Consider the following 12,415-nt stretch of genomic DNA (forward strand, 5'->3'; position numbering starts at 1 on the left):
TAATGACGTGCATGAAAGGCCCCTGGGCACCATGCCTGGCACAGAAGAGATGCCCCGTTAATGCTAACTATCATCAGTGTAACTATTTTTAGCAAAGCTCTGGACTGTTGTTTGTCAGCCCTATCCCGAGTGTCTCCAAGATCATGGATATCAGATGTGAAGAATGGTGGGAATAGTGAGATCAGCCAGTGAAATCTCCTTGGTGGAAGCTGAGAGGAACAGAGGGCCCTGGGCAATGTCTGCATAGCCCTAGAGACAATAGCCGTCTATACCGAGGATTGCTTCAAGGGCCCAGCCCGTCCCCCAGCCCGAGCCCAGGTGGAGAAAGGAAGGGAAATATTGCCTGGGACTTTTGTGTAGCATCTGCTGTCTCTCTCATCAGAGTCCTGGATGGTTATTTGTCTCGACCACTTCTGCAGTAGGGCATTTGCCAACCAAACCCTTGTGACTAGCAGTGGGTGGGTGTGGGCTCCCAGTGGCAGAAGGAAGGGAGAGGTGCCATGAGCACCGACCAGCAGCCAGTTCACCATTGGCCCCAGGAGGCATAATTCAGACCCCAGGGTGGTGCTAGCCCAAGACAGAGCCTCACGGGCACGCTGACTAGGCGGGAACTCACACTGGGCCGGCATGGAGAGGTTTTCCTTTGGTCTTGCTTTGTTTGAGTCCCTGTTTCCTGTGTTTCTGGCAGCACATCAAGTTCTATATATCCACAGCCACCTGCCTGCCGCAGGGACTGTTCGTGCCCGGACTCCATCTTCTACCCAGTCTGCGGAGACAATGGGGTAGAGTACCTCTCCCCATGCCACGCGGGCTGCAGCCTCGTCAACCTCAGCACCATAGCCTCCAAGCAGCAGGTGAGGACAGGAGGAGCCCTAAGGGGTCCTCGCGCTCAGTATGTGCCCTTGAAGATGACTCCTCAGCTCCAGGATGGGCAGGGTGCCAACCCACTGTCCTCATTGCCCCCATCCTGGCCTCCAGGCCATGCGCTCCCTCTCTCTACCTTCCCTTCCCTGAGGTCATGACCAGATGCCTACAACCAAAAGTCAATTAAAGATTGGCCAACATTCAGCAAATGCTCATTCCTGAGGCTCAGGGCAGAAACCAGCCAAAGCACTCCTTCAGCCGAGGCCTCCCAGTCTCATCCTGATGGGTCCTAATGGGCATCTTTGGGTCCTGCCTCCTGGTCATGTGCTAAAGCCACATGGACAGGCGCAGAAAAATCAAGGGCAGAGGATCCCCTGGGATGTGGACCTGGAAGGTTTGAGCTGGAAGCAGTGATCAAGGGCAGTGTGTTCACCCCCTCAGCTCCCAGGTGTGGCCACACAGCTGGCCCAACGTCATGCAGTTATTGAGGGGCAGGTCTGAGTCTAGAACCCAGGACTCTGCCTCCATCTGGGGGCGCATCTGTTCAAGGTCATGTGTCTCCTGGCTACCAGCCTTCCACACGTGCAGCCCACATTCACTAGTTCACTTGGAGAGGTCCTATCAGCCCTCTGAGCGCTATGACTCCTGGCCTTCGAGGATCAGCCAGCAGCAAACCAACATGAGTCAGTTCAACAAATAACCAACACCTGACACAGCCACACATGCTGAGGATTTAGTGGTGAACCCATCGGACAAGGTTCCTGCTCTCATTGAGTTCACTTTCTATCAAATAAATGCAGTTTAGTTTTAGGAAGTAACTCATGCCATCAAGAGACTTAATGGACAAAGTGTGCCTGGGGGGCCTCCCTGAGGAGGTGACATTAGAACTGAACCGCCAGAAGAAAACCCTAGAAAGACCTGGGGGTGAAGCATTCCCACTAAAGGAACAGCAAGCACAAAGCCCCCAGGTATGGATGAGCCAGGCATAAGAGAAAAGAGAGAAGGCCCAGGCCGGTGCTGAGAAAGGAGTATCACAGCCAGCTGGGCCAGGGAGAGGGCAGGAGCTGGAGTCAGGCAGGCCAGGTTTAGGAGTCAGTCAAGTGTTCTTTTTCCTAAGAGCAGTGGGAAGTCTGTGCAGTCCCCCTAAGGAGTGGAATGCACCTCATCCCCTTGAGCCTGTATGAAGGTCATAGGCAAGGCTAGCCCCCACTTACCATCTTCCTCTCGGAGGATAAGGGAAGGCTGCTTCCACAGCCACCTCTGTGTGCAGAGGAGCATGAGTCTTGGGCAGAGGGAGTACAGGGAGCTTGGACAAGGTGTTCTTTTAGTTGCCTTCTAGCCAGAGGAGGCTGTGGTGGCTTCTGTGGTTTTCTTATCTTTATTACTTACCTCTGACTCATCTACTTCCAGAAATAATCTTGACAAGTTTCCAACAGCAGCACAAGTCATCACCATTAGCATACTATCAAGGAAAAAATAGTAAATTATAAGAAAAAAAAATCTATGGAAGTAGCAGCCATATTGTATATAACTTATTTCTGAGCTTCCTAGCAGCCGAAGTAAAGAAGGTACATAGTTCTTATTGTCTGGTAGAAGAAAGCGCACTAGCTCACTAGTCCCAATCCTGGCTTTATATCTGCTTTGACACTTAAATGGGTTTAGGCTAGTCCATCAGATACTGTGAGGGAGTGGCTGAGCTGTACAATAGCATTAAATCCTATGGACTTGCAGACTTGAGACGGGCACCTCCTTCTCTAGAGGCCTTTACAGATAGGAGGATTCCTCTCAGGCAAAGGTCCTGACAGATGAAGAGCTTAGTGGATTCCATTGTTTCCTCTGTTGTCTCCTCCTATTTGTACCTTCCTCACCTTCCCTGCATAAACACACAAACAGCAAAAACAACAACTCACAAAACCATGGCAGTGGGGAGGGGTGCGGGGAGGGGGGCATGGGGGTGTGGCTGGCTGAGAGAAGGGCCCTCCCAGCCCCTGGTCCCAAGCTGGGTGTGTGTCGCTCGCCTGGCAGTAGGACCCTGCATGTACTGAAGTGGGTGCAACTGCTGGAGGAGCCCAGCCCACGCCAGGCGGCTGGTTTCCGTGAAGATGGTTCATATGGCCCAAACAGTGGCCAGAAGTGGGGTCCACGGAATACCTTGAAACTCTGAGCTGACCCCCTCTCCCACCTCTGAATCCAGCTTTGCCCAGTTCCCCAGGGGACCTAGAGGGCAGAGGTTGAAGCCTGAGGGACTGTCTGGCAAGAGCTGGTGCAGACATTGGATGTGTGTGCAGGCAAAGGAACAACAACACGTTTCTTCTCTCCCCTTTTCAAGATCTACTTGAACTGCAGCTGTGTGACAGGGGGATCTGCTTCAGCGAAGACAGGATCATGCCCCATCCCCTGTGCCCACTTGCTGCTCCCAGCCATCTTCCTCATCTCCTTCGTGGCCTTCATCACCAGCATCTCCCACAACCCCCTCTACATGATGGTTCTGCGGTGAGTGTGCCTCCTTCCCTGCCTTTACCTTTGCTTTGTGTCCAGCTGCCCATTTGTCATCTCCACCCCTTTTCCTGGTCCGCAGAGCCCTTTGAACACGATGTACAATGTTCTGTGGGTGACAGATGGGGAGACACAACAGCACCAGGGCCCCACCCGTGCCAGGCTCTGTGCAGGCTCCTCACTGTGTCTCCTGCTCCCACAGCCCTGTGGTATCCCCATTCTGCAGGCGGGAGGCCACTAGCCCAGGACGGCAGGGCTGCAAACAGCTGAGCCACGTGCCAAAGCCAGGCTGCCTGGCTCCACAATGCGGAAATGCCTGTTGATTCACTTATTTTTAAATCCTAAAAGAATTGAGAGGAGGGAGGAGAGTTCAGTCGGACGCATGAAATTGGGGTGGAAAACTGGGACAGCTCCAGAGACAGAATGAAAGCTCTGGGAAAGGATGAAAATGAGCAAACTGAAGTGACTGGGAGTCAGGACTCAGTTCTCAGGTCAGAAGGGAGAGACTGGCCAAGGCAGGGGAGCAGTAGGGGGGTGGAGGGGGTGCGGTGCAGAGGTGTCCCATTACTGTGACACCTGAAGGTCTTGAGCTTTTGACAGGGAATGACCCTTCCTTCACCTCACTCTCTGCAAAGGAGAAAACAACATTTCAGCCAAGTTCGCCTAACCCGCCTCTGCCTGCTTCCCACCTGTCCTCACCTGCCTCACAAGCAGAGAGGGAAAAGCACAGAATTTCGTGCTGGGTTCCAGGGTCAAAGGCCCCGCGCTGCCACACACTGGTCGAATGTCCTTGGGTGTTGCCCATCGTGCTGAGTCTCAGTTACCTCATTTGTGAAAGTAGGTTAATAATGTGGACCTCAAAGGGTTGGTGGACAGGACTGTATGGTAAATAACTTTGTAAATACAAGGTGTTCTACCTATTGGTTAATTATCACTATTAACCAAATAATAGTTGTTATTATTAAGAGCTAGCAAGGTGCCAATGACCTATTTTCCCCAGAAGCCTAGGTGATAAGGAAGAAGCAGAAGCAGTCACTTGTTAGGGTCTGGGATTTTACCCTCTGTACAAGTTGACTCACAAACTCCCAAGCTCCTATTCTGCTACTGTCTCAAGGATGCTAGCAGAAGACAGGAGACTCCTGGGTCAAAGGCCAAGGACTTTGTTCCTCGGAGCACAGCAAGCAGCATGGACCTCATGTTGCGTCATCTGCCCTTGCCCCTCAAGTCCTACCTAGGGGCTGACATAGAGGTGCCCAGGTGTGTGTTTCCTAGGCAGCAGGTGTGTGTCGCAGCTGAGGAACACTGAGCTTGGCAGAGCCACCGCTTCTGGAGACCAAGCCTGCTCTTGGTCTAGGGGAAGATTTGACCTCCTGCTTCCAGGCAGCTCGCTGCAACCACAACCCTGAGAAGTGGTCCAGGAAAGGGGCAGTCGGGACCCTGCCTTCGCAGCACGCTCCTCAAGCACCTGCAGGGTGCCCAGAGCCCACGGCACAGTGCCTCTCCCAACAGCACCATCACCCTCTCCTCCACCGCTCCGCATCCCATGCATCCCAAGGACCGGTGCTTTCACCTAAGCCTCTTGAGGGGAATCCCTTCTTGCCCCCCAAGTGAGATGGACCATGGCAGACACCCTGAGAAAAATCTGTGGGTGTCCATGATGAGGAGAGGGGACGGGATAAGGACATTTCACGGGGATGGGAGGCAGTCCCTGTCAGATCACATCCCAGAGGACGTCTGTCAAACCCTAGGCACAGGGAAGTCATGGGGGAAAGCATCATTTCAACCACAGGGTAGGCTTTTCCAGAAAAATCTCCCCCTTCCAAGTCTAGTTGGGCTGGAGTGAAACTGGAGAAGAAGGCCCAGGACCCCAAAATGGACTAAAGCTAAATCCCACTGGGACGGTTAAAAGAATGGGTGGTACTGAATGTGAAGAAGGTGAAGTTTAAAGATGACTTTGTAGGCGGCCTGGGCAGCATTGTATCAGTCCTGGTCCCCAGGGGGTATGGGGCTACCTGACAGGAGTGAAGTTTCACTGAAAACGTGGGAGGAGCCAGAAGGCCAGCATTACATCAGGGCTTAAGGGGGCAGAGACCAAAAAGGGCTCAAGATCTCCATCAGAAGCCAAGTGAGGGGCCGAGTCCTGGTCAGTGGAGCATCCGGGGAGTCTGCCCCGGGATGGGGACCGAGGCATCAGAAGGATCTGCAGGCTCGAGGGGAGCAGACATGAGATTGAGATGTGAGGCCCTTCCCACTGGGGGGAGGGTCCCCTGCTACACCCCAGTGAGCCCTGCCCTCACCAGGCCACCCCTCACAGATGCTGAAAGAAGGTCCCTTTCCCATTTACTTCTAGTCCACTTCCTTGCTGTCCCCCGAGCCCTACATGCTCTTTCCCAACAAGCACCCACAGAGGAGTGTATGTGCTCCCAGCACGGAGAAGCCAGGTGCCTCTGCTGGCCAGCTCCTGGTCCCTCACCTTGTGTGTGGGGCGGGCGGCCAGCTGGAGGCCCCACCTGCCACATATCCCTAGTGCACTTGGAAGTGTTCCACACCCTCTGGGAGGGCAGGGCCTGGCAGGACCACCTCCAGATACGCCTCCTTTCTCTGAATCTCCTTCCTCAGCCAAACACTTTTCCCCTCTTGTAAGAAGAAGGGGGAGGGGCAGGACTGGCGGCCTCATTTGCAGGACCCAGTGCAAAATGAAAATGCCAGGCTCCCAGTTCCAAAACTACTAAGAAATTCGAGACAGCCACAGCAGAGCATTAAACCAAACACAGGGCCTTGCTGAGGGGTGTCCATTTGAGGCTGCACAGCTTGCACACCCAGAGAGCTGCCCCCTGATAGAGGATTCTTTTAGTCACACACAGAAGCCAACAGCCCGGGGCCCTAATTACACTTTGCATCGGGCTGCCTTTTATTGCTACAAAACAGGTCATTCAGACCGGCTGCTATGAAAATGCACTTCAGCATCTTCTCTCTTCCAGCCCCTTCTGCCCATTATCCCTCGAAGGGGGCTCAGGGCAGCCCTGAAAATCAGAAACACCAGTGGTTCTCAAACTTGAGGTGCATCGGAATCCCCTGGAGGGCTTCACACAACACAGATCGCTAGGCCCTGCCTCCAGGGTATCTGATTCTTAGGTCCAGGGTGGAGCCTGAGAACCTGCATTTCTAACAGGTTCCCCGGGGATGCTGATACTGCTGGTCCAGTGATCAAGGATTGAGAACCACTGATACAAACTACAGAAGCACTTGGCTGGGGTGAACCCCATCTGCCAATCTGCTGAGGCTGGCTGCCCCCACTCCTTCTGAGGGAAGGCACAGCCCCGAGTCCTCCTGCTACTCATTTCCTGTTTTCCTTTTCAGTGTGGTGAACCAGGAAGAAAAGTCATTTGCCATTGGGGTACAGTTCTTGCTGATGCGCGTGCTGGGTAAGTGTCTGAGACACCCCCTTTTTGAGGAGTGGCCCTGGGACATCGGAGGGGGATGTGGTGCAGCATGTGGTTGGGGAAGGTCCTCTCTCCTCTCTGTCACTGAGAAAGTGTGCATGATCGACACCACCCCAAATGCCAAGACCCTCTGTGGGCAGTTTCCTTGTTACTTGTGGTTAAAAAGATTTCATCTATGGTGTTAATTCCAAACTAAATTATGTAAGAAAAGCAGACACAGCTGAGAATGCCTGGTAGAGAATTGAAGGCAGGTATCTTCTAATCTCTAAGAACTTGCCATCAGAATTAAACCTTACATTTCTGTCCCAACCAGAATGGCAGCTGAGCCCAGCCCTGACTTCCCGCCCGTTTTACAAAATTCACTCCTACTGCCCTTCAGCAAATGGTCCTCTGTGCATATGGGGCCCTTTGCGAGGGAGCCCTGCCTGCCGTCAGGCAGCCCAGAGCTGCGCTCACATGATCAGTAGTGCCCACGCCAGGGCGAGCTGCCTTTGGGGAGCAGGGCACACCAGCCCTGCCGGTGCGTGGACTGGAGCTAGGCACCCGTGTGTGAGTCTCACTAGTACATTGCAGGCTCATTCCCAGATCGCGTTCACTGACATGTCCCTTCCTAACACATCCTGGCACTAGAGAAACACAAGGCACTACTACAGAGACCCTTGCAGGGACAGGGACACCGAGGAAGGGGACTGGATCCAACTGAAGATGTGTTTATTAAGGACCTAGTGGGAGCGCACTGCAATGGGGAGGATGATGATTGCAGTGGCGGGACTTCAGTTGCTACCAAGTGTGCTTTCTGACCTAGAACGCCGAACTTCTACAGACCCCCTCGTGCATTGCTCTCCAGGAGCCCGGTCTGCACTTGGCCCTGCAGCGTCTTCCATTATCATTCTGGGATGTGTTGGGGATGTGACCTCCTGGGCCTGCTAAATGGGAGCCTTTGCAGGGTCCTCACCCACTGAGATGATGAAGAATGAATCAACTTCAGTGACATTTCTTGGCTTCAGGCCACTTGCTCCTCTCATCCCCCTTCAGACCCTGTATTACAAGCACAGAAGACGCAGGGCAGTGGGATCCACCCTGTTCTGAAGGCGCCGTGGTCATGCCTGTTTTCATTTATAACTCATTCCTGACTTGCCCATAAACCTCCACTGGGAAGGAAACCTTGCATTCTGCCCGCCAGCAGCGGGATGGGCTGCAGCAGCCCTGCCCTGCCTCCTCCAGCCGCCCTGCCTCTTCCAGCCGCCCTGCCTCTTCCAGCCGCCCTGCCTTTGTTTCTTTATTCGAGCTCAGATAGCTCCACGTGTGACCGCCCAGGGCTGGGGGGATTCCATTCATCACCCAAGAATGCAATTCCACATCGGGGTTTTAAAAATGAGAAAAGGACTTTGTGTTCATAAACCACAGCAAGTTTAAAATCACCCACTGGGATTTGGTTGGACATTTTCTGGACTTTGTCTCTATTTAGGGAACACCATTGGAGGTCAGTCAGTCCTTGTGGCCAGTTTCAGTCTTTTTTCACCTGGGTAGAGAGGCTGGTTTCAGAAGGTTCCCATGTGTGGGTGGAGCCCCAAGCAGAAGACTGCAGCTTCTGACAGGGCCCTAAACAGAGTCTGGGAGCCTGTTCCTGGCACAGTGGTTCTGAGAGTGGGACGGCCAGCCTGGGTGGGGACCCCAGTCGGCCCCTCCCCAGTCTGGGGACTGCCTGGACTGCCAGTAATAGAGGGGCCATTCCAGAACATTTAACAGCGATAAGGCAAAGCCCCTGCTGGACCACATCACTGCTCAGCTTTGAGGAAGTTGAGGGGTCCCTGGGGCAGAGCCTCTGACCAGCCAGGGTGTGGGATTCTTCTGGGGATGTTGTGTAAGCTTGGGATTCCAACCCCCCATAAACTAGGGCTCAGAGTCCAGCCCTGCATCCTCTGACCTATGCGATAGTGAGCTCACCAAGCCACCTTCCTCTTCCTTAACATGAGGGCACCCACCCACTTCCAACTGTTGTAAGAACCTGAGGAGCTGTTACCCTGAAGAGCCCCCTGCCACACAGCAGAGTCAGCCATGTCCCCGTGGGACCAGTCCCAAGTATGGGAGCTGCATTGTCTGTGAGCAGGATCAAGGTGGCCTTACTGTGCCCTGAAAGGATCACTCGGGTCCCTCTTCTCTTCTAAGCTCTAGCGAAGGAGGAATTCAGGCTTCACAGAAAGTTATTCTGCTTTCCAAAGTCGCCGTGATTCCCAGGGGTAGGGCAGAGCTGTTCTCACACCTGTGACCTGCACAGGCATTGGGGGGCTGGCTCCCCATCCTGCCAGGAGCCTCTGCCTGCAGCTCCGTGTGACCTGAGCTCTCTGAACTCTCTTTCCACCGGTGCCAGCCTGGCTGCCCTCTCCAGCCCTCTATGGCCTCAGCATCGACTACTCCTGCATCCGGTGGAACTCGCAGTGCTCCGGCCGGCGAGGGGCCTGTGCCTACTACAACAATGACACTTTCCGAAACAGGTGAGCACCCAGCACACCACGTGTCCCATAGGCCAGGCCCCACACCTGAGCAAAGGACAGTCAGCTGTTGTGGTGGCTGCTGTGGGGGGTGTCAGGCATCCAAGGCAGAAGACCAGAGGGGTGATGCCATAGACGGGAAGCAAGAGCCACTCTGGTGACGGGCATCTCAGGGCTCACAGAGAGTCCTCCAAGTAACAAGACCCAGAGGCCGCTCTGAGGTGTCCCCCAATCTTCAATCCCCACAGGCCCTTGGGAGGGACAGCAACAGAAAGAAGTGTTTCAAAGGGAAAGGGGACAGTTAGAGTCCAAGGGAGAGGCCATGGCTGTGGAATGATGATGCGAAGCCCACCTCCCACTGCTCGGAAAGAGGTGGCCCTGTCATGGCTCCTAAAAGAGGTCAAGGACAGGCCTCTGTGGGCCTGAGCCCAGCTACAGTGCCACTGAGTTCTCCGCCCCTTCTAGCCACCTCCCCTGCTGCCGTCATCACACAGACCAGAAACAGTGGGGAGAGTGCGTTGAGGGGCCCGGTTGTGCCTGGGAACAGTGTCGAAGTGGCACAGAAGACTGGGAGAGGGGTGGACCAAGAGGGCAAAGAGAAGGTGCCCCTCTTCTGCAGGCTAGCTGGGACAACAGGACCCTTAAGGCTGGTGGGGCTGCAGTATTGCCTTTGGCCCTGTAGGGGGAGGCAATGCAAGGATGAGATGGATTAGGTTCTGCCTACTCACTGGTAGGCTTGTATCCCTGTGGCAAGGATTGAGGAAAATGGTCCCCACCTGGGTGGTGACAGGTCCTTCCCTGACTGGTGACAACACAATCCCTGGGCCACTATGAGAATGATGCTACTCTTCCTGCAGGCCTTGGGACACAGGCTACAGAGCCTCCACAGTCCCTCACCAGCTCTGTGTCCTCCTGCCCCACAGGTACCTGGGCCTGCAGGTGGGCTACAAGGTGCTGGGCTTCCTGCTGCTCCTCTTCATCAGCTGGCGGGTGAAGAAGAACAAGGAGTACAATGTGCAAGAGAAGGCTGCAGGCCTCATCTGACCCTTGACCCTTGACCCGGCACCCTCCGGCTTCAGAGTGTGGACCTACCCTTCCACACCTGTCTGTATTTACTAATGTTAATATGTCATTTCCTTTTTGTTTTTTTAAATAAGAAAACAACCCCAGTCACCATTTGCCTTCCCTGCCTCCTCCCAAAGGCCCCCACTCAGGGTTCCTTAGGGCTGCTGTGCTCCTGGGCTAGGTGAGCACAGCTGTGGGGCTGGGTCTTCCCTGGCTCCTTGGGAGGGAGCCCCACACACCTGTTCTCTTCTCAGTGCTGGGTCCTCCAGTGAGGACACCCCCTCAGGCAGCCCCTGCCCTGATGGGTTCTGGGGGGGGAGGTTTCCTGAGCAGAGAGAAAAAAGGGGTATCTGTCCAGAGAAAGAAGGGAGTGGACTTGGTGGGCTAGGGGGTGGGGGAGCCTAGCTGTAGCCCCTTTTTGTATCTGGGTTCAGCATCAGCACAGAACCCAACAGGGTCCAGCTTCCCTCTTCTCCCATCCTTGCCTCCTGCCCCAAGAGACTATTTTGGAAGCTGCCATGTTGGGAACTACAGTCCCCTACAGTTACCCACACTCAGGCACTGGAGCAGGGGCCAAGACACCCCAAGGGCAGTCATCTAAACACTGTTCACATTAATTCTAGACCCTTCTGTACGTGGGTCTGTGCATGCTTATCTCTGTCTTTCTGGGGTGCATTTCAAACTAAGAAAGCCACACCACGACGGAAACCTGAAGAAGTCTGTGACATTGCCGTGGTGCCTGACCCCTCTCCCCCACAGTGTGGGGACCAGACTCCTCATCTCAAAGGGATGGGAAGACCCTCTCCAAGTCTCCCTGGGAGCTGAGGAGGCAGCTTCACACAGCTTCCCTGTCTGGACTTCAGGTGCCACTGAATAAAGAGAAGCAGCCAGGGATGCCAGCAAAGCCAGTGACAAAGCCAAGGGAAGGCCACATGCTACCAAGCTGGATGGTGAGCTGCAGCCCACAAAATAGAGGCTGGCTGACTTTCAAGGTTTCAAGCACACTGGTATTCATGGATGTTTTCTCAGTCCCCACAGGTGGCGCCCTCTATGGGCCTGAGTGGAAAGACATTGCAGCTGGGTGGTAGAGGTCCAGAGTTAGAAGCCAACAAAGGAGGCCTGTTATGAATAAATATATTTACTGCACTTTGTGCAGAGCAGTGCTAGTACACGGTTCTCCACTGAGCTTCACGGAGCTCCCACCTCTCCCCACCTACGCTAGGGGCCCCTCCCAGACAGAGCGTGCTCCACAGGCAGTGGGGGAATGGGGCTTCTGCTTTGCCTTCCCAGAGATTGTCAGCAGGACCTTGACCACCCATGCCTCCCCTCAGACTGCCCTTTGCCAGACAGAGGCCTGGCCGCACTGTGTCCTCCGGGGCAGCTGGGTACGGGTCGTCGCCACATGTGGATCCCTTGAGTGCCACTGCTCCTGGAAGACTCCTCCAGAGACGTATCAGAAGCCACCTCCAGAAAAGCCAAAAATGTACGGCAATGGCCAAACTGCCAAGAAAGTGAACTCTGTGGAAGCCGCTGTTACAGCAGCCTTATTTCCAGACCTCACTCAGGCAGGAAGGCTCCATGCAACCTCAGGGGCCAGTTTCAGCGTTGCAAACAGTCCTGCCTGGAAAATGACTCCCTGCAACTAACCCTGGTCTTTCTTTCCTGCTGCAGTTTAAGCAAATTCTGAAGGCACTGCCAGTGAATGCCAACCTTCAGATCCTGGAAGATTGGTTGCCCTCCCAAGCCTTGATTCTGCTATGATATTGCTATGAATATATTATAATTTTGCTATGGATGTAAGTGGGTCGTGAATTTGTGCTGCCATGTGTATCTGTCAGAGAGCAGGCTGACCCTGCACCTTCTGGCCCGAGGAGGCATCTGTGCCACAACCCGCAGAGGCCCTGGTCATAGGGATCAGAAATAATGCAACCCCCAGCCCACTGGCCTGGTACAGAGCAGGCAGTAGCCGCTTCTTGTTCCTTCAGGGAGCTCTGCGGGCACCTGTCAAAGGCCCGCAGTGCTGGGCTCTCAGGAGGCCTGATCCCAGCCCTTGAG

The 12,415-nt window shown here is 54.4% G+C and overlaps 1 protein-coding gene across 2 annotated transcripts in view; it reads left to right on the forward strand.

Annotated features, from left to right (window-relative positions):
* The window catches only part of SLCO2A1 (solute carrier organic anion transporter family member 2A1), a 72,366-nt gene extending 60,211 nt beyond the window's left edge, over positions 1-12,155 (forward strand). Inside the window, exons 10-14 of one of the 2 annotated variants that reach the window (XM_053930326.2) lie at positions 689-854; positions 3,194-3,357; positions 6,721-6,785; positions 9,175-9,298; positions 10,219-10,355. In XM_053930326.2, the coding sequence (XP_053786301.1) occupies positions 689-854; positions 3,194-3,357; positions 6,721-6,785; positions 9,175-9,283 (504 nt within the window). In that variant the 3' untranslated portion in view covers positions 9,284-9,298; positions 10,219-10,355. Of the gene's footprint in view, positions 1-688; positions 855-3,193; positions 3,358-6,720; positions 6,786-9,174; positions 9,299-10,218 lie in introns of both variants that reach the window. The other variant, XM_024566197.4, reaches the window with a different exon arrangement.
* Positions 12,156-12,415: the final 260 nt, after the last annotated feature.

The sequence above is a fragment of the Desmodus rotundus genome, chromosome 8 (assembly GCF_022682495.2).
Source record: "Desmodus rotundus isolate HL8 chromosome 8, HLdesRot8A.1, whole genome shotgun sequence".
NCBI classification, from domain to species: Eukaryota; Metazoa; Chordata; class Mammalia; order Chiroptera; family Phyllostomidae; genus Desmodus; species Desmodus rotundus.